The following is a 27265-nucleotide window of genomic DNA, read 5'->3' on the forward strand; positions in this document are numbered from 1 at the left end:
ACTGCTGGTAAGGGGTTGGGAAAGAATTGATTTTCCTACTTACTTTGATAAAGAAAAGTCTCGCTGTACTTAGTCAGTGCAATAAGAGCAAGAGATGATTGGTGGTATATATTCCACTCTGATTTAGAAGATGAAGTCAATGTTGATACTAATCTTAGAGATCACCTAGTCCAATTTTGTGTTCAGTGTAAGATTTATAATGCAAAATGTTACAATGGCATGCCTAACAGACAGCTGTCTAACTTCTGCTAAAATGCATTTAGTGAACATGAGTTCACCACTAAAACAGTGTGTTCCGTTGCTTCACAGCTCATACTATTAGGAAATTTCTCCTAATGTTTAGAAGAAAGATGAGAAAGTGAAAAATGTGTTCTTCTTTTGCCATCTCTGCTTTTGCAGTATGAATAAACAGCTAATAAGAACAGTTATCAGAACCTCAAAAACAGATGCTTCCTCAGTCCCAAAATAGTTATTACCAATCTGGATTCCAGAAAGATGTCAATGAGATAGTTACTGCTTATATAAGTACCATAGATGAACTGTGTTATTGGCTTGCTGTATAGTCTCAGCCTCTACAGTACTAATTTCTTTGGCTTTGTAGTATCTGTTCATCCACTAGAAAAGTGAACTTTTCTTTTTGCCTCTATGCATGATTACCAGAGAACATAAAGAAAAGCAAATTGCTTCCCTATATCTTTAGAGGTTTGAGTGGTTTTAGAGTCACACAGGCTACCCTGTTGCAGGTTCTGTTACTCATCAGTGTTCTACTTGGCTTCCATTTTATAGCTGCTGCTTTATCATATGAGAACTGAATAGAAGATAGTCCCCTTGAAAATGGGGATAATCTTTCAGAACTCTTTCACAGTAAAACTTCCTAAAATTGACCTTGTGCAGATACAGAACCCATATGTGTGATTGCTCAGATGACCACTCAAAGTAAATTTATAATCAAGTAACCAGTCTTTCTCAAGAAAAATAAACTATGCTGTTTATTCAAAAACTGTACATTCTCTTTGGCTACATTCCCAACATATAACATTGTTTTAGCATTCAATTATCAGCAAAATCCTGCAATCCGTTTCCATGCTGTCTCCCCATTGCTGACAGAAGGAAGAGCGGGTCCGAGGGCATACAGCTATTGTCACAGCTCGCTGTAAATGGCTCAGGAAGAAAATTACACAGGCAAGAGAAAGGCTGAAACAGGTATGATTTGTTACAAATAGTTATTGGATTCCCATTTTCCAATTTATCTTCTGGGATAAATTAGGCCATCATTGTAAATTACTGAATGTTTAACCATAAAAATTAGTTAGAATGAATATATTTGTTTGCAGCAATCAGCTCTCCCTTCCGGGGACAAGGCTATCCGTCCACTTATTTGTGGTTTGTTTACAGTGACACCTTACTTTAACAAGCATACAACAAAAGGTATTGTTACTAGAATTAACTAGAGAACATAGCCATGGCTTAACTAAAGTTTAATAATGACTGTGTTCTCTTATTAACTCCAACCACAAGTATCCTTCATCCAGGCACATGTTTAACTTGAAACTAATGGATGGAAGGGTCAGGGGCACTAATACTGCTGATTAGGGAAAGACAGCTGCTAACAGGTGCTTTCATGTTAACCAGTCCTTATAGTTGAACACGCCATATGAATATCCCATTGGCATGGATGCTTTTCATGAAAAAGTAATCTAGAGGTGACTGCTGATTTTTTTTCAGTACCTACATCAAGATGTAATATTTGGGTAAATCTTAAAATATATACTGTGGTTAGATTTAGTTTGCCATTTGTATTAGAGTCTATCCTAATTTTAATAACAAGGTGAAGCAAAAATAAAAGCAAATTTGTCTAGTATTTATGTACACACAGGATTACATAAATAACTGTGTAATTGCTTTTATTTGCAGTATAATTTGGCTTGCATAAATTTGACTTTCCCCTCTCTTTATTAGAAATCTAAGCAAGAGATTGATGAGGAAGGACAAGAGATGCCCCAAAAGGAAATGGCAGGCAACAATGTAAAGTTGGGTCGCCTGCAGCCACTGCTGGAAGTGACAATCCGGGAAGCTGAAGCTCAGCCCTTTGAGGTGCTCATGCAGTTTCTCTACACAGACAAAATCAAATACCCACGCAAAGGTAGAATAGCAGAATTGCTTCCTAAGAAAAATAGTGCATATTTTCTCTGTCTCTTTCTGGAATTCTTTTTTCTAATAAAGGAAAAAAAAAACATGTGACTAATGCCAGAGGCTTATAATGCTAAAACCAAATGCAGATTTCAACCTGCTTATACCTGCGTGTCACAGAAAAGATCAGAATAGGGAGCTGTGCTTCTTACATGTCCACAACATGATCTGTGAAATATTGAGCAAAATGTACATTAGAAATCCTTAGCAATCAGGGGTGATAGCTGCCCATTAAAAGGTGCCTTTGCATGATAGGAAATATTTGTAGGAAATATTTAAGAACTCCTCCAATAGCAGGCTGAATGTTGAGGCTATGAATTCTCAGCTGAGAAGTGTTGAGAATTTGTGCCTTTGAGCTCAAAGGGAGACAGATACCAGGGAGTAATAAGAAAAAGGAAAGAAAGGGAGAGGGAAACACCTTTCCAGGAGATAAGCCAGGTACTTTGCTATATTACACTCTTGGGCAGGGAGAAGCCAGTTTAGGTAAAGGCTTGAGCAAAGTGATTATTTTACTACCTTCCTATTGTCCCTCCCTGTTCATGTCCCCCAAGTAGGTAGCCTATTTACAAAGCATTTTGTGATCATGTTTTTAAATGATAATTTTCAAAAGCCTATACCCAGTACCTAGAACACATACTTTACAGGCCAGTGTTTCTAGATTAAGTTACTAGCCTCTCCAGTTTAAAGATTCAGCTAGCAAGGTATTTTTTGTGACTAGAATCTAGAGTGCTACTGCTTGTCAGAATAGAAAATACTTAGCTGGATGAACAAGTTGGACCTGGAAGAAGACAGTGTCTTATAGCTTCTAGCTCTAATGTTTTGCTCAGTCCTGCGGAATCCACCAACAATTTGGGTACTCAGGTTGGTATAAGTATCTCTTCTTGTAAGAAGGCTATCCTTGTTTCCCATCACAATGTTTTTCTCTTCTTGTATTTTACTGCTCGGTATTGCATTTCTTAACATAAAGGGACATACATACTTTAGCAGCATTTTAATATAGGCCTTTAGAGCCTCATTATTGCAATATTAATATTGGGAATCAAATAATTTAATTCTCTTTCCTGCCTGCTTTCACACCTGTCACATTCTTTGCAGTATGTGGAATGATTTTGGGTTTTTTTGTTATTGTTGCATAGGGCATGTGCAAGATGTTCTGCTAATCATGGATGTGTACAAGTTGGCTCTTAACTTCAAACTATCCCGATTGGAACAACTGTGTGTCCAATACATTGAGGCCTCAGTAGATCTGCAGAATGTACTTGTTGTATGTGAAAATGCAAACAAACTTCAGCTAGATCAGCTGAAGGTAGGTTTTGTGGAAAATTATAGTCTAAGTGGTTAGGGCACCAGGCTAGAAACCAGAAGACTCTGAGTTCTAGTCCTGCCTTAGGCACAAAGCCAGTTGGGTGACCTTGGGCCAGTCAGTCTCTCTCAGTCCTAGGAAGTAGGCAATGAAAAACCACTTCTGAAATCTTGCCAAGAAAACTTCAGGGTCTTGGCCATCTAGTTTCTAGAAGTCAACACTGACTCTAAAGGTACACCCCCCCCCAAAAAAGTCTAAGTGTAATTAATGAATTTTTGTATATAAAGCAGTTTCATTTTAAACTAACTTGAAAATTCTGGTTCCAGGCAATCAGTTTTCAACTACTTTTGTTGAATGAAACTACCCACTGTTGCATGTGTCTGAGTTTTCTTCTGTTGTTCATGTATCTGTAAACTATGCAAACTTGAATTGTTTAAGGGAGATTCCAGCGCTATTAGGGAATAAAAAGTATATACATGAATCTGATCCTATCAGTTGAATAAAATAGAAAAGTAGATGTTGCAACTAAAGGAGAAGGTATGCAAGCTAATGTTTTCCCCATGTACAGAGGCTCTGCTAAAGAACTTTGGCAATTAAAGGGAAGGGGATAAACTGGCTGTTTCTGAATTTTGAATCTTTCAGAAGTAGTTTCTATAAATATTGCATATTCATAGAATTAATTGTAATGTTTTTGAAAACAAATGTTAATTTGTTATAGAATTTTCTGAAATTGTAGAAGAAATGTTCCAAACATGATTTGGGGTGTATGTATGTGTACACACACGCACACATATGCTTTTTTTTTAATTTTTTTAGGAACACTGCTTGAATTTTGTGGTAAAAGAAACACACTTTAATCAGGTAATAATGATGAAAGAATTTGAACACCTTTCTTCATCTTTGATAGTGGAGATAGTACGAAGAAAGCAGCAACCTCCACTTCGAACACATTCTGATCAGCCTCTTGATATTGGTAATGTATCTTCCATCCAAGATGAACTATTGTTTTCACACTCCAGTGTTAGTGTAAATTATAGAAGTCTAGAGTACAAGATAGAATTAAAATCCATAAAAAGTTCAGTTTTGAAATAAAGTGAATCTGAAATCATAAGTAAAATTCTGTATAATTTTGTAGGCAGGGAAAAAGAATGGTTGATTGCTAGATCTTATTGATGGCCTAACATAATGGATGGCATAAGTGAGGAAGATACTGGAATGGAGGATCAAGGTTATCAGGAGGGAGGGGGAACATTCCAGATCAAGCACTTTCTCAGTCCACAGCAGGAACGTGGGAAGACAAAGAGGATGAGGACATCCCCTCCCTAGAGTCTCGCAGGGTATATCCACTCGTTGCTTTAGCATAGGTTTAGTCTGGCGAGATTCTGTCTATTAGGAACAAGCTAATAAAGGAACTATATTGGACTGGACTGTCTCGTCGTTGTTCTTGGGCTGGGCCTGACACCTAACCAATAAAGGATAATGTTTATTGGAATGTTTAGAGAAAGAGAGGTTCAGTTTAACCCCTCGTTGCTGTCTCAGATAGGTGATCTGAATTACAGTATAGCTGTTCTATAAAATGTGAGCTAACATAACATTCATTATATACTAGTAGTACCTACATGTACAGTACATAGCTTGTCTAACTTTCTCTTACTGCTTAAACTGATATCTTTAAATTTAAAGTCACAGTATTTTGCAGAGTGATAGCAATAATCCTTTGGACGTTCTATAGGAGAAAAAAAAATGAAAATACGTTTTTGCATATCTCTAGTTGCCAATTATGTTTTCAAGTATATGTGCTAATCTCTGACATTACTGATCATGATCAGTTTGCTTGGGATAAAAAACCCTTACCCTATGAGAAGTAATTAATATTTTGCCAACTGAAAATGTTCAAACTTCCCCCAAGTATCAGATTTCTGATGTTCAGCTTTGTCTGAACTATACAGTAATTTATATCTGTTAACTATTTTGCTTAGCCTAATCAATTTGTAGCCTCAGAATTTTAGAAGACAGACTGCCATGTATAGCTGATTAAAATCCTTCCGCTAAGAATATAGCAGTAATTGTTTAAAGGCTTCTAGTTCAGATTTCCTCCAGAATTTATTATGAATGTGTTTTATATTTTCCTATTCCTACCATCCTCCTATGTGGATCACAACCTGCTTTGCTTTATAGCAAAGTTGTCATACCACTTTTTTCTGGCTTGTCATTTGTCATTAGAAAGTATGCTTCCTTTTTATGAGTAGGATTTAGTGACAACTGACTTGCTGCTAGAAAGGCACTAGGTTTTAATCCCAGGCATCAGTGCAGATCTATTGCAGCCTTTGTTCCTAGGTTATCATAGGTGGTCCTGGTGGGTCTATGGCATTGGAGGCTGATGATCAGGACACATTAGTTTATCAAGAGCTATACCATCTTCAGATGGAATATTCCCCCCTCTCTGTCCATGTAATGGGATTAGAAGGGCAGCCTGTACCCTCCAACATCTTCATGTTGTAGTTTCTTTCAGTTTTGAGGTGATCCTACTAGGAAGGCAGTAGAAAGAGTACAATAATATCTTGTAGCTTACTTTGGCTTTCAGAAAAAAAAACAAAAACCTCTGCAGATTGTATGAGAGACAGGGAAACAGGGAAATTGAAAAAAACTTCCTGGTAGAAGGCAACAGCAAATCAGTTCTGCATTGTTGCCAAGAAAACTACATGGACATGTCTATAGTCAGTAACTTGACTTGGGGGATTTGTTACCTTGGATTATCAAATATTTTTCATTAAACAATTCCTGTTGATTTTCCTATGGCATTGTATTGTATTGAGGAAGTAAATAAGTAATTGCTAGGCATTTCTAGCAATTCTGATATAACTAAGTCAATTATTTTCAGCATCTCAGACAACCCTATATGTCCCCATGCAGGAACCTCATTGATTCAGGATATGAAGGCCTATCTAGAAGGTGCTGGCCTAGAATTCTGTGATATCATTCTACTGTTAGATGGTCATCCAAGACCAGCTCATAAAGCTATTCTTGCAGCCCGCTCTAGGTATGTTTTGAAGATCAATAATTCATGATACAAAATTATACATATGGATGCTACAATATTACTTCTTATTTTGACATTTTTTTACTATAAAATAAAAATTAGGTCCAAGCTTGCATGCCTCACCTCTAGTCTTCCCATTTTTCTTACACATATAGAAATTAATATCTGAACAGAAGGAGACTTCCATTTTTTGAATGCAGGATCTTTATTGATTTCATAAATATGCGCTGCCCTCCTGTACAATACATTAAAAATATAGTGAGAAATGGAAATGTTTGATAAGAAATGTTGAATGATATTGTTCAAAATGCTTGTAAAATGTGTCATTTTAAAAACGCTGTAAATTGGTTGCATTTGAGAAAATTGGTAAAAGAGGCACTTAAAAATGCACTAGTGTTTCATGCATTCTCTGCTCCTTATTTTATTTGTTGAACAAGCAACCAGTGATATAATTTTATGAGAACAAGGCAATTATGGAATCCAGCCATATGGTTCAACCTGTTTCTTCCTTTTTTCCCAGTTACTTTGAAGCCATGTTTCGTTCCTTTATGCCAGAAGATGGCCAAGTTAATATTTCAATTGGTGAGATGGTGCCAAGCAAACAAGCATTTGAGTCTATGCTACGATATATTTATTATGGTGAAGTAAATATGCCTCCTGAAGATTCCCTGTATCCTTTATCTGATTTGATATGTTTCTTGTGTAAGTATTACAACAGGGACACCCAACATTTTCTGGCTGAGGAAATACTCTTTCCATGATGTACCAGGGGCCACAAACCAAAATGAGTGGTGCCAGGATAAAAATAGCATTAATTACAGGTAACTTGATATTCTCCAGAATTTTTTTTACTATTTTCTCCTTCTATTACATTTAAAATTACAACTTTAAAATCTCTGGGGATTGTACCTAGGGCTTAAGGGACCAATCTGTGGCTCACTTTGTACAACTCTGGGTGCAGAATTATACATAGGTTAGCTCATTATTCTTTGGCAACAAATATCCTGAGTAAGGCTTTAATGGGTCTTGAAGGATGGAACAAGAAAAGAGGAAGAATAAATTGTTACTATAGAGATCCTGTTTTATGAATATTGACCCCAAAGTTCATAAAAGGCTCCCTTTTCCTACTAACTTGTTCCTCGTCTATTAAGACTGGAAGTCTGACTTGGAAGCTTTAGCCTTTAAAACACTTACCTTTTTCCTCAGCTGGAAGAAGGAAATGGAGTCTCCGTATTTTCATTAAGTCCTCCTTCCTGTTGCAAGCTCTTTGTCCCCTGAAAAATCCACCTCTAGTGGATCCTGGTTCCTCCTGAAAATAGAAAGAACATCACAGTCACAGAGACAGATCTAGAACCGGTCCATTAATTTTCCTTAGCCCTATTCAGTTTAAAGTTCCTCAGGCAAGCAGATTGTTGGTGGTTCATTATAAGAAGTAATCCCCTACCAACACGCCAATTCTGGGTTTTTATTTTGCTTACACTGTCTCTTTTCAGTATATTTGAGTTCACAGAGAAGTGGGAAACAGCTGCTGCACATATAGTGTAGCTGAAATGGCAGCAATGTGCATGGCCCAGAGCCAAAGACAATTTTCAAGAAGGCAGCCAGCTGCAATTATAACAACACACTAGAGAGAATGCAAGCAGAGGTCAAATCTCTGTTTGTCCTTATTGCTATTCCATTTAGGTTTATGATACTTTTGTTCCTTACAACTTGAAACATGAATTCTCTTTAACTGGCTTTTTTTAGCTACCTCTTTGCTGCCCCTTATTATTATGGGTTCTATAATAATCGTCTTCAAGCATATTGTAAGCAGAACCTGGAAATGAATGTTACTGTGGAAAATGTGCTCCAGGTAATTGCTACTAATGAATCAGTTTGGAACTAATTGTAATTAGCTCCTAATATACTTTTTTATGGGAAGTAATCAATTGAAAGTTCCAAAAATAAGTTTTGCACAGTTTGCAAGATTAATTCACATTCCCATATAAATGCTATGGTTTGTATAGAGTTCAGTGCATTCCTTTTTACAAAAAAATTGTAATAAACAAATCCTTAATACTCTATTTATCAGCGTATAACACGCACTTTCCCCCTAAAATTTGGGGCTGAAATCCTAGCTCTGTGTTATACGCCGATATGCATGTTATACACCAATGTATAAGCCCCTGTATAATCCCTGCGGCTTCTCACCTCAAGGGCAGGGCTGGGAGAGTGGAGCCTTCATTTGAGCCAGGGCTGTAACTAGGGCTGCAACTGCATGCTTCCCACCTCCTCCTCTGATTGATGGCACTTAAACCATGCCTCCTCTGTTTGCAGTCTTTAGTAACATCACCCACGCGGTCCAGCACTCAGTGTGTCAGAGCAAAACGCCGGTGCTTTGCTCTGACTCATTACTACTCACTGGAATGCTGCAAAGAGAGGAGGGAAGCTCGCGGTACTTTAGTGACATCACCTGCACGCGCCGGCACTCAGTGTGTCAGAGCAAAGCTTTGGCCAGACAGACAGACTTTGCGCTAAAGATTTCATGGGCACAGCTCTGGCATCAAGGCCCTGAACGAGGACCCAGTGAGACCAGAGTGCTCCGTCCTCCTTGGACGCTCCATGGCAGGCCTCAAAGGGACGACTTGGGCTGCTTGAGCTCCACCCCTGGAAGAGCGGCTGCTCAGAAGGCTTTGGGCCCCCTCAGGAGGTCTTGGCGAACAGAAGGCCTTTTAGCAGCTTGTCCGCAGAGCCACCACCTCCCACAGCCAGCAGGGGTCCGGGTGGTTGTGCTCGCGGGCCAGCTGCGTCCACCCACCAACCCCCCTTCCCTCCATCCCAAATCTAGTTACTCTGCCTGCCGGCCAGCCAAAAAAGCAACTCCAAGCAAGAGCCGAGGCCTGCGGATCACAGCTGCGTGGCGGGGCTGCCAGGCTCCTCCTGCCTCTGCCCAGGGGCCACAGGGCACCCTTCCTGCCAGGCCTCCACTCCGGGGGCTGCGCAGTGGCTGCCATGGCCACGATCCCCCCCTTGCCAGCCAGGGGCATCTCCGGCTCTGCAGGCCCACCCTGGTGTGGCAGTGGCTTGCAAAGGGCTCACTTGCTTCCGAGGGACACATGGGATGGGATGGGGCCCGCTCCACCGAGGCCCTTCAGGGAGGCACTTTGCTCTGACACACTGAGTGCCACCACATGCGGGTGATGTCACTAAAGTACTGCGAGCTTCCCTCCTCTCTTTGCAGCATTCTGGCGCGTAGTAATGAGTCAGAGCAAAGTGCCGGCGCTTTGCTCTGACACACTGAGTGCCGGACCACGCGGGTGATGTGAAACACTACTTGTTTCAGTTTCTTAAAACTACTGGTATCCTTAATGGAATCAAGACAAAAGCATTTAGCATATACAGCTGGTTTCAGGTTAAAGGTTGTGGAATATGCCTAAGTTTATATCAGTTTTTTTGTTCAAGGAGGTGCTTTTTCTTTCATATTATGTATTTACCTTATAAGTGGTATAAATATTAATAAACAAAAAGTTCAGAGCTCCCTTTATTTTGCTTACAAGTCATTTATTTTAAATTTAAGTTTCTTTACTCAAACTTCCTTCTTAAAATTAAGGTGCTTGTTATATGCCAATAAATACAGTATACTTTAAAACAAAGATGATAAAGAATACTTATATCTCCTAATTAGGAAAAATGGGGCTCATTAATTAAATATTTCTACATATATAACTGTAATGAATTCCCCACTCCCGTTTGTCCTTACCAGTTTTCTGTAAGAATGGAAGGTAAATTATGCAGTGTGCTGGGTATAATATTGCAGTCCCCTTTTATTCATATGAATCATCTCAAATCAAGGAGAATGGCCAATTGGTGAACCTCCAGATGACTTCACATTATGTAGGGCAAACCACAATATCTGAATGTCCCCATGCTCTGAGGAATCCCTGTAAGAGGGCCAGAGCCACCATTTATTTCCACAATAGTGTAAAAGTGATATGTCATTAAACTAGGCCATGCTACTAAAGTTGGTGCGTATTCACTACCTAGTTCCATGCTTTTATGAAGCTCAAGAATGCTAATCTTCTGTAAAGTCTGTTCAGATGTATATTTAGTAGTGCTGTGAAATATTGGGTTTGAAAACTAAATGTGGTTTGGAGAGTATGTGTAGGTGTGCACATAGCACCGGTTGGGAATATTTTAGAGCTGTCATGCCTTTTCTTGACATCAAATGGCTGACCTCTGCAGCTGCTGCCCCCCCCATATCTTTGGTTTAAGATGTTCATTACAGATGTTACATATATTCAACAAGTGCTCCAAATCACATTTCCTATCTCTGCACTGCTCTAACATTCAAGCTTGTAAAGTCTTTTTGATTCAAGAAACTTATATTTTTTTTCTTCAGATTTTAGAGGCAGCTGACAGGACCCAGGCACTGGATATGAAGAGACACTGCCTACATATCATTGTTCACCAGTTCACCAAGGTTGGTTGGATGTTTTCTGGGGTTCTGGGCATCTGCTGTCCTCTTTCACTGCCATGGTTGAAAACAGCTTAAGGTAGTCCTCAGTTTCATTCTTGTTCCTCCCTTTGGATTGTTATATATTTATAATCTGCCTTGATAATCTACAGTGTTTCTTAGCTGATGTCTCCCTTTAAATCTTTCCTGTTCTTTGTTCTTTCGTTAATATTGGTCTTGTAACATATAGATGCATATAGGTTTTTAATTTTTATATATATGTGTGTATAAATAAATATAAATATATAAGTAAGTAAGTAGAGGTGAGAGGGGAATCTTTTTTTATAAGGTGTGAGATATATATATATATATAAATCCCCTCTCACTCTATGGGTGGTATGTGTCTTCCTCAATCTCGGGTCCTCTACCAGAGGCCTGGGAGTTTGAGGGTTCTGCACAATATCTTAGCTGTTCCTAGCACTGCACTCTTCCAGACAAAGAGCTCTGCTGTTGTTCCTGGGATCTGTTGCAGCCACTCTCCCAGCTTAGGAGTCATAGCCCCAAGTGCTCCTACCACCACTGGGACCACTTTGGCCTTTACTTTCCACATCTTCTTTAGTTCCTCCTTCAGGCCCTGGTACTTCTCCAGCTTCTCATACTCCTTCTTCCTGATGTTGCTGTTACTTGGCACTACTACATCTATTACCACTGCTGTCTTCTGGTCCTTGTCTACTACCATGATGTCTGGTTGACTGGCCAGTACCTGCCTGTCCGTCTGGACCTGGAATTCCCACAGGATCTTAGCTCTGTTATTCTCCACAGCCTTCTGTGGAATCTCCCATCTGGACTTGGGAGGATCTAGCCCATACACTCTGCAGATGTTCCTATGCATAATGCCGGCTACTTGGTTGTGCCATTCAGTGTATGCTGCTCCTGCCTGCATCTTACACCCTGCCACTATGTGTTGGACTGACTCTGAGGTCTCTCTGCACAGTCTGCATCTTGGGTCCTATCTAGTGTGATAGACCCTTTTCTTATGCTGCTATAATCAATGCCTCAGTACTGTCTTTTAGTCTAGCCCTTTTCAGCCACTGGTAGGATTTCCCAATGTCAGCCACCTCAGCTATCTGTCGATGGTACAGCCTGTGTCTTTTCTTGCCATGGACTTCCTCCACTTGAACTTTCTCCTATGTCTGCTGCTGCCTCAGGCATTCTGTCAGCAGCTTATCTTTGGGTGCCATCTTACTGATGTACTCCTGGATGCTCTGGGTTTCGTCCAAGACTGTTGCTTTGACACACACCAGATCCTGCCCAACCTTTTTCTGGCTGGTGTACAGTCTCTGGGTGTTGGATTTGGGGTGAAAACCTCCATACATTATGTGGAGCTTCTGGGTCTTCACATTGGCTGCCTCCATGTCCTCCTTTGGCCAGCTCACTATACCGGCAGGGTATCTGATGACTGGCAGGGTGTACGTATTGATGGTGTGGATCTTGTTCTTTCCATTGAGCTGGCTCTTCGGGACCTGTCTTATCCTTTGGTGGTACTTGGATGTTGCTGTCTTCCTTGCCTCCTCATTGTGGTTCCCATGTAACTGTGGGATACCAAGGTACTTGTAGCTAGTCTGTATGTCTGCTACATGGCCTGCTGGTAGTTCTACCCCATCAGTCTTAACTATCTTCCCTGTCTTTGCTACCATCCGGCCACACTTCTCCAGTCCTAATGACATCCCAGTTTCCTCCTGTAGATCTGTGTCAGGTCGATCAGCAAGTTGTCGTCTCGTTCACTCTTTAGATACAGCTTGACGTCATCCATGTAGAGGAGGTGGCTGATGATAGTTCCACTCTTGAACTTGTATCCATATCCAGTCCTTGTGACTATCTGGCTGAGGGGGTTCAAGCCTATGCAGAACAGCAGCAGGGACAGTGCATCACCTTGGTATATGTCACATTTGATGGCCACGTGTCTTGAGTTGACTTCCAGTGTTGTCTTCCACAGTCCCATTGAGTTCTTGAGGAAGGTCCTTAGTGGCCTGTTGACTTTGTATATTGCCAGGTATTCACAGATCCATGTGTGTGGCATTGTCGTAGGATTTCCTGTAGTCAGTCCAGGCTGTGCTCAGATTGGTCTGCCTAGACCTTGAGTCTTGGGCGACTGCTCTATGAGCAACTGGTGTTTTGAGCCTCTGGTGTTGTTCCCAATGCTCTTCTGAGCTGTGCTCATGTACTGGCCCATGTGGTCCTGTAGCCTGGTGGTTATGGTGCCTTATAGGACTTTCCATGTTGTGGGGAGGCAGATTATTGACCGGTAGTTGGATGGTGCTGTTCCCTTGTGGGGGTCTTTCATGATCAGCACTGTCCTTCCTTGTGTTAGGAAGGACTCTCTGGGTGGGAGCCTGTTGCTAGCAGCTGGTTCATCTGTGCTACTAGGCGTTCATGCACTGGTAGTTTCTTTAGCCAGTAGGTGTGGATCATGTCTGGGCCAGGTGCTATCCAGCTCTTCATGTTCTTGACCCGCTGTGGGATGTCTGCTACTGTGATGGTGACTGGTTCGTGTTTTGGGAGATTGCTGTGGCCTGCTTTCAGATCCTGCATCCACTTTGTACTATCTTCTCTTTCTCCCATATGTTCTTCCAGTACTGTTCAGTTTCTGCTGTGGGTGGCTCTACTGTTACTGTGTTATTGCACTGCAGTTGGGAGTACACCTTGGATGGTTCTTTGGAGAATAGGGCATTTATCTTCTTGGCCTCTGCTTCTCTAGTATATCTCCTTAGCCTGGTAGCCTGGGCTGTGAGCCTTTATTTAGCCATCTCTAGGGCTTCAGATGGAGTCAGGCCCTTGTATTTTTTCAGTAGCTAAGTCTTATCCTTAATCTCCACACCCTTCTGTAGTTCTACCAGCTGACTAACTTCTTTTTGAGTTGGCTTGATCTTATCCTCCAACCTCATTTTCCAGGGGGGTTTAGTGTTGTTCTTCTTGATCGTGTAGCCAAGCATCTTCAGGATTACAGTGGCTATAGCGTATACCAGTTCATTGGTTTGAGTTATGGTGGAAGTAGGGATTGTCGTATAGAAGATGCCAGTGTCCCCAGTGCTGTTCTGCATAGGCTTAAACCCCCTCAGCCGGATAATCACAATGACTGGATACAGGTCCAAGTTCAAGAGTGGAATTACCATCAGCCACCTCCTCTACATGGATGACATCAAGCTGTATGCTAAGAGTGAATGAGGCATTGACTCACTGATCCACCTGACACGGATCTACAGTGAGGAAATTGGGTTGTCATTCAGACTGGAGAAGTGTGGCCAGATGGTAGCAAAGACAGGGAAGATAGTTAAGACTGATGGGGTAGAACTACCAGCGGGCCACATAGCAGACATACAGACTAGCTACAAGTACCTTGGTATCCCACAGTTACTGGGAACCACGATGAGGAGGCAAGCAAGACAGCAACATCCAAGTACCACCAAAGGATAAGACAGGAGGATCCCGATGTGAAGACCTGGAAGTTCCTCACAATGTACAGAGGTTTCTACCCCAAGTCCAACACCCAGAGATTGTACACCAGCTGCAAAGAGAGTGGGCAGGGTCTGATGAGTGTCAAAGCCACTGTCCTGGATGAAACCTAGAGCATCCAGGGGTACATCACTAAAATGGCATCCAAAGATGAGCTGCTGAGAGAATGCCTGAGGCAGCAGCAGACATAGGAGAAAGTTCAAGTGAAGGAAGTACCATGGCAAGAGAAGCCCCTGCATGGGATGTACCATCAACAGATAGCTGAGGTGGCTGACACTGGAAAATCCTATCAGTGGCTGGAAAGGGCTGGACTAAAAGACAGCACTGAGGCACTGATCATAGCAGCACAAGAAAAGGCACTAAACACCAGATCCATAGAAGCAGGTCTCTACCACACTAGACAGGATCCAAGGTGCAGACTGTGCAAAGAGACCTCAGAGTCAGTCCAACACATAGTAGCAGGGTGTAAGATGCAGGAAGGAACAGCATACATTGAACCGCACAACCAAGTAGCTGGCATTGTGTACAGGAACATCTGTAGAGTGTATGGGCTAGACCCTCCCACGTCCAGATGGGAGATTCCACAGAAGGTCATGGAGAATAACAGAGCTAAGATCCTGTGGGACTTCATATCCAGATGGACAGGCAGGTACTGACCAATTAACCAGACATAGTGGTAATAGTCAAGGACCAGAAGAGAGTGGTAGTGATAGAGGTAGCAGTGCCAAGTGACAGCAACATGAGGAAGAACAAGTATGAGAAGCTGGCGAAGTACCAGGGCCTGTAGGAAGAACTAGAGAGGATGTGGAAAGTAAAGGCCAAAGTGGTCCCAGTGGTGGTAGGAGCACTCGGGGCTATGACTCCTAAGCTGGGAGAGTGGCTGCAACAGATCCCAGGAACAACAGCAGAGCTCTTTGTCTGGAAGAGTGCAGTGCTAGGAACAGCTAAGATATTGTGCAGAACCCTCAAACTCCCAGGCCTCTGGTAGAGGACCCGAGATTGAGGAAGACACATACCACCCATAGGGGTGAGAGGGGATTTGATTGATAGATAGATAGATAGATAGATAGATAGATAGATAGATAGATAGATAGATAGATAGATAGATAGATAATACTCTATTTAAAGGAGAAATAAGTTTTCTACAATTAGGATAGTACTGTTATAATTAAATTATATGTTATATTTATGTTGTCCAAGATCCAAAGAAGTGTAAAATGAATTCTAGAGAACAAAGGAGAGTTTAGTTATATGTTTCATTAATAGCAGCTCTTCCTATTTTTGTCCAGATAGGCAATGTATAGAAAACTGACCTTGAAATGCAATGGTTATGATATGGCATAGGAAAGTTATCTTATCAGAGGGGAAAAAAATTCAAAATCCACTGCATGAAGCTATTAGGGGTAAAGAAAGCATTTAACTACAACAGGATCTATTGAAGCCACTGATGTATTCAATATAAATACACATTTTTTCCCAGGCTGGTTGTAGTGCAGTTCTACAAGGCTACACTAGAACTATTCTGTAACACAGATTGGCTGATATTTGGGAAGTCACCGAGAAATTCTCCATCTAAATCCAAACTATACATTATAAAAAAAAATTTTAAATTAAAAATGAATAGATAAAACATATGGTACATAATTTTAAGCAATAGGATAGTTTTCTGGTGGTGTACATCTGTTCAGGCTTCCACTATAATTCATGTTGTCAGCCCCAGACAGCATGGGGAATAGTTCATGGATTATAAAAATTTGTAATCCAGTACATCTGGATGATAATAGATTACCTGCTCTTTGAATCCTGGTCACTGTCTTTTAATCATTTACATTTTTACAGCACTATAAAAGTGTTAATATTTTAAGATTCCATCTGTTAAAAGCCATTGTTTAAATGTCTTTTCTATTGACTTTTGGAGAATCTCATCACTGGTTTTCAAAAGCTACATCTTGCATAATTATGCCGAGATGAGAGCTAGGGCAAAGGAATAGAAAATCTTAAGTGTTTATTATTTCTTCTCATTATTGCTAAACTTGCTTGTTTGATGGAAAGTAGAACATGTTCCATTATGTTAGATTTCTGTTTCAAGATTAGAATCATTATGTTTAGTTGAAGAAATAAAATATTAATTTCAATAAAGCTTTTTGAATCTGTACAAAACATATTCAGAATTGCCTCCTTTGGTGTATTTGTTTCAGCATGATTGGATTCATAGTAATAACTAACCATTCTCCCTTTCTCTCTTTCTCTTTCCTGTTGAAGGTCTCCAAGCTGCCAAATCTTCGGTCCCTCAGTCAACCTCTCCTACTTGACATCATAGAATCATTAGCAAATCACATATCAGACAAACAGTGTGCTGAGCTTGGAGCAGATATTTAAGATTTCTTTTATTCTACATCTTGCATATTTTCTTCTAAGAGGTTGCACTCTTCCTATATATAAAGATAGTTAATCTTTATTATCAGTCCATGTTAATATGGTAAGATGTCCTTATAAGGTCACCTTGTGTGAGATGGGTGGCCATATAAATTTTATAAAATAAATAAATAAAGCAGGAAACCTTTGAATATGTAATGATACTTTCTGACTTTCTAAATATACAATTGAATTATAGTCTAACATTGGGGTTATAGGCACATGAAGCCTACTGATTATTAGGTTGGATAGAATAATTACTGATGAATGTTGATTATACTCTTTTGATTCTTTGTCAGTTAGAATAATGTTGCTAAATTTGAATTACTCCAAGATTATTTTAACACCTATATTTCTGCTATTTTACACACATATATATACACACATACAACACACATATCGTCATGATTAAGATATCAAAAACAAAGGAATAGTCTTATTCCCTCTTGGAATCATTTCAAAAAACAAGTTATGCAGTGAAACAACAAAACTATGTCCTCTTTCTTTAGCAATATAAGGACTTCTTTTGACAATCTGCATCCAACCTATGTTATTTTATTGTAACTATAAGATATCATCAAATACTTTCTTTAGAACACTGAATTGTCATCCCCTTTGTAGCACTTGTCTGTTTATATGTTTCCTAAAAAGTTTATTGTACTTTTATTTGTTATTATGTTATGAGCCTCCCATCTGTATATTATAACCAAAATTCTTAGTCCACTTTATCATACTTTTTTAACCGTTCTTCCTCTGTTTCAAATTTCAGCAAAAGTTTACATATTTTACCAGTTACATGTTCATCATCAGTACATAATTGTACTTCAAATTCTGTCTGACTTTGCTCCATACCATAAGTCTTTTTGTCCATTTTTAATCTTTCTGATAACTGTAAATGGGAAAACCATTGACAACTATATCTTTCTGCTATTAATTGCTCCCTTGATTTAATTTTAAATTCCCCTTGATGGTTTTCCAATAATTCCTGGTACGTCAACCATTTGTCTTTGTCTTCTGTTTCTCTTCTATGATATGCTTCTTGAGCTGAGATCCATAAAGGTGTTTTTGGACACAACCTGGGTTTATATCTATTCCGTATTCTTAATATGGCACACCTAATAAAGTGATTTTTGAAATCCACATTAATTTTAACTTTATCGTACCATAAATATCCATGCCATCCAAACCTCAGATCGTGATCTTCTAACTCTAAAAGTCTCTTATTTCTCAGCAACATCCATTCTTTCATCCAGATCAAACAATAAGCAGTGAAATATAATTTCAAATCCAGAAAACCCAGTCTTCCTCTTTCCTTTGCATCTTGTAACACTTTATATTTAATTCGTGGTTTTAGATATATCTTTTTGCCATTGTTTAAATGGTACATCCATTGTCAAAATAGGTATTCTCTGAAACAAAAATATCATTCATGGCAAAACATTCATTTTTATCACAGAGATTCTCCCCAACAGTGACAATTTTAATTTCTCCCATCTTAACATGTCCTTCTTAATTTCATTCCATGTCTTCACATAATTATTTTGAAATTGTATGTAATTAATATGAGAGCCAGCTTGGTGTAGTGGTTAAGGCATCAGGCTGGAAACTAGGAGACTGTGAGTTCTAGTCCCACCTAGGCACAAAGCCAGCTGGGTGAGCTTGGGCCCGTCATGTTCTCTCAGCCCTAGGAAGGAGGCAACGGCAAATGACTTCTGAGAAATCTTACTGCAGGGACTTGTCCAGGCAGTCTCTGAGAATCAGACATGATTGAACAGGGGGGAAAAAAACCCAACTATTTTATTTTTTTCTCAATCTTAAAACCGGTTTTCTCCATCAGAGCTATCTGATCTTCTAATTTCATATTTTTTGTTAACATCTTTGTCTTCTGATTATTAATCTTAAAACCTAACATATCAAAGTCCTTTAATTTTCCCATTAATGTTTCTACTACCTCTAATGGTTCTTCCAAAACTAGCACCAAGTCATCTGCAAATGCTCTTAACGTAAGTTTCTTTTTTAATCTTAACTCCCATAATTCTCTCATATTGTCTTATGTCTCTATTCAGTACCTCAAGAATTAAAATGAACAACGTGGAGACAGCAGACATCCTTGTCTTGTCCCTTTTTGAATCTCACAAGGTTTTGATAGTTCTCCATTAACAATTATTTGTGCATTCTGAGAAGTATAAATCAATCTTACCCATATAATAAAACTAGACAACCTGTGGCCCGTTGGGTCATCTTTTCAGGGAGATTTCCTTCCCTAAACAGAAAAACAAATGACCAAGGGCAAAAAATCAGTGGGAGTGTGAGCAATTTACGACTTGATGCTGGGTTCCCGATTAACTTTGCTTGTGGGAAGCTGGCAGGGAGCTTCATAAATCTCCCTTCCCTTCCCTTCCCTTCCCTTCCCTTCCCTTCCCTTCCCTTCCCTTCCCTTCCCTTCCCTTCCCTTCCCTTCCCTTCCCTTCCCTTCCCTTCCCTTCCCTTCCCTTCCCTTCCCTTCCCTTCCCTCATATAATATAGGCTTGTACCATTTGTCCTCCCTTCACAACCCTCAGGAGAGCCCCGGTGAAGCCTCCTCCTCCTCCTCCTTGGCTGACCCTTGGAACTGCCTGCCACTTTGCTGGGAGGAGTTGGAACAAAGGGAGCTGAAGACCGCAAGGAAAACTGCACCCCTGCTCCTCATTCTGGCATATCCCCAAGGGCCCCCTCCCTCCAGGGAGGAAGAGGTCTCACCTGTCGACTGCTGGCACCCACCCCTGACCCAACCCTACCTTGCCAGCAGGCATTCAAGTTGCTCTCTCATCCTTCCCTCAATGTCCACTGCCATTAAAAGATTTAAAATTTTGGCCTTGTTTCTAAAGCAGCCAATCGCCACTCACCCGTTGGGCCTTGCCGCCAGCTGATTGGGTGCAGGGGCCAGAGGGAGGTGGGAAAAAGATTGGGAATTCCTCCCTTCCTTTCCACATATAATATAGGCTTGCGCCATTTGCCTTCCCCTCATGACCCTCAAGAGAAGCCCAGTGTAGCTGCCTTCTCCTCAGCTGAACAGTCTTTTCTCTGATATCTTCTCCATATTGTTCTAGAATTGCTCTAAATCTTAAACAAAATTCTTTTTCTCTCAGCTCCAGTAATGCCAAATCATCCAAATCTTTCTCCATCTTTCGGTATATAACTTCTGTCTTACTTTCCAAAATTTCCACTTTGTCAGTAATTTAAGTCTCCAGCTAGTTGCCCTACAAATTCTTCAATCTTCTTAACTTCTTTCACATCTTTTTTTATTCCTGCAAATCCTTCTTCCATTTCCTTTTGGAAAGAATCCAAACTATTGGCAACCATTGCAGTCATCTTCTTGTCAAATTCCTCAAACATTTTCTGCAATAAATCTGGTGAAATGGCCTTATCTGTAAGTTGTTCTAGTGAACCTCTGTCCTCCTAATTTGGCAGCTTTTGTTGTTGCCATTATGAGAAAGTGAAAGTATGTCAATTACTTGGTGAACATAAAAGGCAGGCTTCTCTTGTTTTTTTCTGTTTTGTTTATCTCTGTCTTTAGTACTTTAGTCCCAATTCGCTCTCCATAGTTACAGTTTCACTGTTTAACTCATATTATCCTTATCTTCTTGTTTTGTAAAATCCGCCAATTATCTACTGTTCTTAATAATAAACAGTCATCATTCCCACAAAGGTCCTGTCTGCTAGTCTAATTGATTTTGCTATTTTCAAAGGGACTTTCATCAGAAAAAAATTATTTCTTCTGTTTTTTAAAAACTACTGTCCCCTTTATCCATTTAAAACTTTCTTGAATCACATTGTTAAGCTTTTTGCTTTTAAATTAAAATCCTTTAAAATAGTGGGTTTTTTCCCTCTTCTTAATTTCAAAAAGAAGGCAACTCAACAAGGGTCTTTGATCTTCACTGCCATTTGGAATAGCTCTCTTAGGTTGTAAATTAATTAAATCCAAAGGCATTTAAGAAAGTGAAGCTTTTGCCAGTCAGATGTCCATAAAGGCTGCATAGCAATTAAGGGCATGTTGAAATTCCCTCGGCTCCCAAGCCGTTCAACTCGCAATCGACCACAAGAAACTCAATTCCTGTGGTCGCCTCGCAAGGAGCAGCTCTTCCAGAGCACAAGTGGTGATCCCCAGATCTCTCCTTCTCTATGGAGAGATTTTTGTCAGCCAGAACCTGGCTTCTGGCTGGCAATTCCACCGCAGGCTGTCCCTGCTTGCAGAGCTGCTCACAGGGAGGTCTAACCCACCCTCAGTTCTCACCTGGAAGCCCCATTTTATTAACTTTAGATTTATTTCCCATGTCACTTCACTTTCCTCACAAATACAGATATCTATGGCCATGACGTATAGTAGCTTCCTTCAAATTTTCAACTAAAGTTTACATTCTTCTCTTAAAAGTAAAATAAATAAACTGCCACTAAATTTGTAAGGAAAAATTTTCCCCATTTTTGAGAAAGAACAGTCACAGTACCAATTCTGGCACTGTACTTTTATTTTAAGAAGCAATATTTTAATCTACCATCCACAGATTGTGATTTAACACTTGCTTTGTTTTATTCTCAGCATTGAGAACTTTGAGTTAAATCTGTTTACGCTGAAAGTAAAAATGAATATGTGTTAGGTCTATTTTATTGTGAAGCTATTGTAGACAAAAATATTTAAAAATATATATTAGAAATTCACTGAAGATAGCATCTTCCTTTCACAGCAGCCGAATAGACAATCCTTTTGTATAAAATAATTCATTACTTCTTTATTGTGCTTTAACAGATTGATCCTCAATTACATCATTTGCCCACATTGCCCAAACCATCAAAGAGTTCCAGTATACTCTCTCCCTCTTTCTCACAAACACCCCCACACACACATAAACATGTTGTTTTGAAGGCAGTGTCCTCCAGCCCAAATCTTATCTCCCAAGCAGTTAACAACACTTTCCTGATGGTATGTCAGCTTTCATTTACATACTTCCATGTATCGGTTGTGTTATCAATAACATGTCACCTGGGGTCAGTAATATTATAATTAGCTTTGGTCATTATTTGTGTAAATACAAGTTTCATTATTATTAATAAATCATTAATAAATACTTTGGTGTTAACCAATCTTGGAATACCATATGTATGTTTGAAAATGTACCTATATTCGGAAAAATGAGGAACTGGCAACTTTCCTCCCCTATCCCTTTAATCAGATGCTGCTAAACTGTTTAATGTGACTGCTTTCCATGAATTTTATCAAAAAATTAACATTACTGAAGACTATTTGACCCTGGAATATAATATCCCATATTCTATAACAGTGGGAGCAGCTCAAGATCTGGTAGAATGTGGATTTTTGCCATAATGGCACTAGTGTTACATATTTTAAATGAAATTCCTTATACTCCTTATGTATTCTGTTTTTTTTCTGAGCAGGAGGAAGGATTTCCACACAGTACTATGCTGCAGTCTGCCAACATGCTTTTAGGACCCAGGACATCACTGAAAATAAAAACTGCTGGCCATTGCCAATTTGATTTGCAATATGCCATCTTCCTTTAAAAAAAAAAAATTAAAGGGATTTTTAATGTAAAAGATCAGATGGAGTAGGAAGCACCAGTGGAGCTGTCTGTGGAGCTCCTGGGCTCCATTTGGAGGATCTTGTATCTAGGTAACTGCTACTTGGAGGTTCCCATGTTGTATGTTGGGCCACAAGCTGGATACTCCAGGAAATGGCATCTCAACACATCTAGAAGGCATCTTTTAGGGATGGTTGATATAGGAGAGGTAGAATTTCTGCATAAAAGCCTCCCATAGATAACTTCTAGCTTGTAGGTCAGCAAGGTTCAGTGATGGACAGTTAACATGAGTTGATATGTCGGCATGACTAGCCTTTATATAAATAGTGGATGGGTTTGTGTGTGTATGCTCTACTTCATTAAATTATATTTGCATTCTTTACAAGATAAAACTAGGTGTTTAGAATATTGTATTAATGGAGCTACCTGCAACATTTCCTGGACGCGTTAGAAAAGCTAGCTCGATTTATTTATACGGCCACCCATCTCACAACAGTGACTTAACAGGTAGTATGTAAGTTTAAAACAACAATTTAACAATCCAAACCATAATGTCCAAAACAATGATCCTAATTTATTTTTTTAAAAAAGCCTATTCTGATGTTTACAGAAAACTGATGAAATGCCCAATTTACTGAAAATAACAGATAGTATAGCACAAGGAGTCTGGCTGGGACTGTGGGGGACTTGACCATGGAAATTTTTGGGTGCCTCTGGCCCTATCACTCTCTCTCACCCCAACCTATCTTAAGATCCTTGTGAGAATTTGACAAGGGGAGGCTTATAACCTGCTCAAAGCTGCCATAGGAAAGTGGGAGAGAAGTGTAATAACTAAATCCACCCAAGTAATTACATGCTATAATTGGTGTAAGAAGGTGGATAAGAGGGCCAATAATGGAAAAATTAGTCAAGTTAGAATGACGTATGATAAATAAGATACAAAAACCTAACTTTTAGTCTGGGTTCCTAATCTTCAGACATACACTGTTATATTTTTAAAGCTTTTATTTCAAGTTCAAATTCTTAAAGATTTTATTTCATCATGATGAAAAAGTCTCTGCTTTTTGTTGTCCATGATATCTCCAAAATATATTGGGAATCATGGGCTTAGTTTTTCTAAAACTGTTTGTGAGTCTTGTGGTTGCAGATTTCTTCAATAACACAAACACGTGCCTTTATTTTACAAACTGGTTGGATTAATACTGGCCAACTTCCTAGAGGAGGGAGGGGCAAGAACACAATCCTTGCTGATCACCCCTGCAGCTTTCTGCACCACCTCTCACATTGCTGCAGCAAGTTCCTGACTCCTCCACAGTCACTTTTCATGGGCAGACAGAGCTGCAAGGATGAATTGCAGAGATGGCCTTTCTCCCCCACCTAAGAGGAACTGTAAGTGCTTCTCTAATCCAATCCATAAGACTTACTTTGCAAAATGTGGAAATCATATCATTTTCACCTATAAGCAATTTAGTACAATATCTGGCTTATTGATTGAGGAAGGAAAGGAATTCCCATGCTATAAATTAATCTTCTAAAAAGGCAGATAGCTGGAGCTTTGTCCATCGAAGACTGTAGGTATTATCAATTTGGAAGTCTGACATTCTTGGAATTCCATTTAGATAGGATTTGCCTTAACACCGAATCCATTGACCGTGGCACAAATGTCACCTTCATGATTAGAAATTGTAATCTCAGTTCACATAAATATTAATATCTCCCAGTTAGGTGTAATATATTAAGAAGAAATGCCTGCAAGCTAACAGGCTGATAAGAAGGCATTGAAATGTACTAGTAGTAACCAGCATTACTTTAAACATGCAGGTTGTTTTAAGTACTTTTAAAGTAAAATACTTTTAAAGTATTTTAAAAATCTAAAATTAAACCCAATATCTAAAAACAGTTTTAAAAACCCCAAATCCAAATGATTCAACATTCAGGCTAGCATATTCATCTTTTTGTTAAATGCAAATTCAACAAAACATTCTAAAGACCCATTAAATAGCTGCTTCAACTATATCTTCCCCTAAAATCCTGCTTTATTATTTGTTTAGAGGTATTATGACATTTATCAGGTCCAAAATTAAATAAAATCTTTTAAAGAAAAGTTGGCCCATAATTTTGCATACCAACTATAGTCGCTACACTTAGTTTTTCTTTAAAATTATGACTGGGCTGCTTTTACATGCAGTTGTTATCTAAACCCTATACTAATAAGGAAGGGGACTAATAATTTATGAAAAAGACTTTTGGATTACTTGTAGAAAATGCTCCTGAATTTACTTTATTCAGTCTCCTTAAAAATCTTTATAACATTTAAGGTGTCTATCACAGGCATTTGATATATCCATGATAAAATCTTTCTCTCACATTTAGACTGTTAAAAACGTAATTCCTGAGTTGCTATTTTTCCATTATTAAGTATCAGATGATGTGGATTTTATTCCATGAAAGCTCATGCTGTAATACATGTACACTCTTTAGGGTGCCATAATACTGTGTCAGCCTTTGTAGGTTAAGTTACAGGATAACTTCTGTGCCAAGAAAATTTGTATTCACAACCCTTCAACATTTTATGCTTGAATAAATGAGTTATGAACACCTATCACATCTACACAAGGCTAAATACTCTCTCCTTATTTATTCAACCAATATGCTGAATATATATTGAGGAAGGTTTTTCAAAAAAAATAAGCATGGTTCTAAAACTGGAGGAAGAAACATCAATAACCTGCGCTACGCTGTTGACACTACTCGATCGCTGAAAATGCAAATGAACTGGAAGTGGAGCACAGTGTACAAATGGGACTAAGGTTAAATATAAAGAAGACGAAACTAATGACAACAGGTACAGCAACAACCTTGGAATTGACAGTGAAGATATTGAAGTGGCAGAAGTAGCTGCTGCCTTTTAGGATTGACTCTTAATAGTAAAGGAATCAGCAGACTAGCCACAGACTAGCATTTGGTAGGATAGCAATGAAAACCTTGGAAAAGATATTCAGATGCCATGATGTATCTCTACCAACTAAGACCAGAACTGTGCAAACCATGGTATTCCCTGTGACACTCTATGGCAGTGAATGTTGAAATTTGAAGAAGCAGGAGCTCTCTGGAGAAGTCAATAATACTGAGCAAGGTGACAAGAAAGAGAAGAAGAAGATGACCAGCAGCAAGGTGGATGGACTCCATTTAAAGTGGTGATGGATGTGCCATTGGAGTATTCGAAGGACCAGGTTGGAGACAGATATTTTGGGGAGAAGGTTTATCTGTGTTTGCTAAGAGACACCAGCTCAATGGCACATAATCACCTTTACAAGAAACCATCCATGTAAAACTGAATCACCTGCTTTTCAGGGGGGAAAAAAAACTCTCCCAAATGAAGCTCTGCTCTTAGTGATTATATGGAAATAATCAGGTAGTTGTGGCAATAATATAATAATGGGTTTGCCATTCCCTTCTATATTTTTCCATTTCCCTTCTAGCCTACAGCCCTAAGATTTCCTGGTGTTCTCCTAAGGTCTTCTAAGTACAAATCAGGCTTGACCCTGTCTAGCTTTTTCAAAATCAGCCAAGATTGGCTAGGGGCTTTTACTTGCTGCATGCACAATACAAAGTTACAAAAAAGCAAGTATCTTCGCAATCGGCTATGCCATCTCAGAGGAATAAAGTAATAAAGTTCTGGATTAGATTTAGCTTCTCATTTCCTACAACCAAAGGGGCAAGTTTTCACAACTGAACTTATTTCAATGGCTCTGCTATCTTCATTATTGTTGTCATAATTAGGGTCATTTGGGGGAGAAAAAAGAATTTCCTTAATAATATCAAAGTACTGAAAACGCTGGTAATGGGTTTTAGGCTGAGGCTGAAGCCTCAAGCAGGCAGACTTGATAGGAAGCCCTGCCACGTCCTTCTCTTGAGGACGTCTGCGGAGGACTGAGCTGTTGTTTAAGTTTGCCTGTACAACTCACCGGATTGCAACGGAAGATTGTTTCAATTTAATTAATTCGAAAACTGCGTATTGCCACCCGTACTTTTAACAGCAACTTCTAAATGGTTTCCTGGCCGTTGCAGTCCGCATATCCAAGCTAACTTTTCACGTACAGCACTCCCGTCAGCCGGTGCTGTTGCTAACGCTTTCCGCTGTTGCTGCTGAGATCTGCCCGCACCCATCCAGCCTTCTTCCGTAATTCCTTCCCCAACTCCAGTTGGCTTAGCTCCCTCTCTTTCGCCACCCCAGCTCCCCCCGCCCTTAAAGACTTTTTGTTATTACCTCAAAGAACTGAGCGGGGTTGAGCCGCATCGCATCCTCATCCCACCTCTCTGGCCGAAGCGCATGCGCGGTCGCCCGGGCCCTGCTCTCCCTGCCTGAGCAGGTGCAGGGATGGGCCCCGCTATGGAGCGGAGGCAGCGAGGATGCTGCGGAGCCCCAGCCTGGGGGTGCCGTCGCCTGCTGCCCTTTCTCAGCGCCCTGCTCTGCGCTTGTGGAGACACTGGCGTCGGCCCGGTAGGGACGGGGAGCAGCGAGCTGCCAGCTATGGTGGGTGCTGTGAGGGACAAATAAAAGGAGGAGGGGGCCGCCCGGAGCGTACTTCCATTGCCGGGGGGGGGGGGGACGCAGCCGGGCGTCGCCTCCTCACCCCAAGCGGTCGCAGCCCGGCCCGCTCAAGCTGCTCACCAGGCTGGGCTGAAGGGAAGGCAGGTTGAGTCATCCCTAGTGATGGGCGATGGAGCCAGCCATACCAATTAGCCTTCTCCTGCCTGGTTATCAGGGAGGGGTTGGTGGAGATGTGCCCCCTTTC

The 27265-nt window shown here is 40.1% G+C and overlaps 2 protein-coding genes and 1 long non-coding RNA gene across 4 annotated transcripts in view; 2 read left to right on the forward strand and 1 right to left on the reverse strand.

The window, feature by feature from the left end:
• LZTR1 (leucine zipper like post translational regulator 1) overlaps positions 1–22011 on the forward strand; it is a 38021-nt gene extending 16010 nt beyond the window's left edge. The window contains exons 12-20 of one of the 2 annotated variants that reach the window (XM_007435978.4): positions 1108–1203; positions 1960–2143; positions 3327–3496; positions 4310–4466; positions 6407–6533; positions 7054–7203; positions 8280–8385; positions 10912–10992; positions 16741–22011. In XM_007435978.4, coding sequence (XP_007436040.1) covers positions 1108–1203; positions 1960–2143; positions 3327–3496; positions 4310–4466; positions 6407–6533; positions 7054–7203; positions 8280–8385; positions 10912–10992; positions 16741–16857 — 1188 coding nt within the window. In that variant the 3' untranslated portion in view covers positions 16858–22011. Of the gene's footprint in view, positions 1–1107; positions 1204–1959; positions 2144–3326; positions 3497–4309; positions 4467–6406; positions 6534–7053; positions 7204–8279; positions 8386–10911; positions 11066–16740 lie in introns of both variants that reach the window. The other variant, XM_088154211.1, reaches the window with a different exon arrangement.
• On the reverse strand, positions 4446–26796 carry LOC148214248 (uncharacterized). Its single transcript, XR_015798543.1, has 4 exons — positions 26737–26796; positions 7728–7842; positions 6657–6768; positions 4446–4534 (listed from the first exon to the last, which is right to left on the reverse strand). It is a non-coding gene; the product is annotated as an uncharacterized LOC148214248 (long non-coding RNA).
• The window catches only part of MMP24 (matrix metallopeptidase 24), a 61133-nt gene continuing 56027 nt past the window's right edge, over positions 22160–27265 (forward strand). Inside the window, exon 1 of the mRNA XM_088154215.1 lies at positions 22160–27003. Within this exon, the coding sequence (XP_088010341.1) occupies positions 26848–27003 (156 nt within the window). The 5' untranslated portion in view covers positions 22160–26847. The remainder of the gene's footprint in view (positions 27004–27265) is intronic.

Source organism: Python bivittatus, unplaced genomic scaffold (assembly GCF_059951505.1).
Source record: "Python bivittatus isolate LINGU-HERP-01145 unplaced genomic scaffold, Pbiv_v1 ctg000700_np1212, whole genome shotgun sequence".
Lineage (NCBI taxonomy): Eukaryota > Metazoa > Chordata > Lepidosauria > Squamata > Pythonidae > Python > Python bivittatus.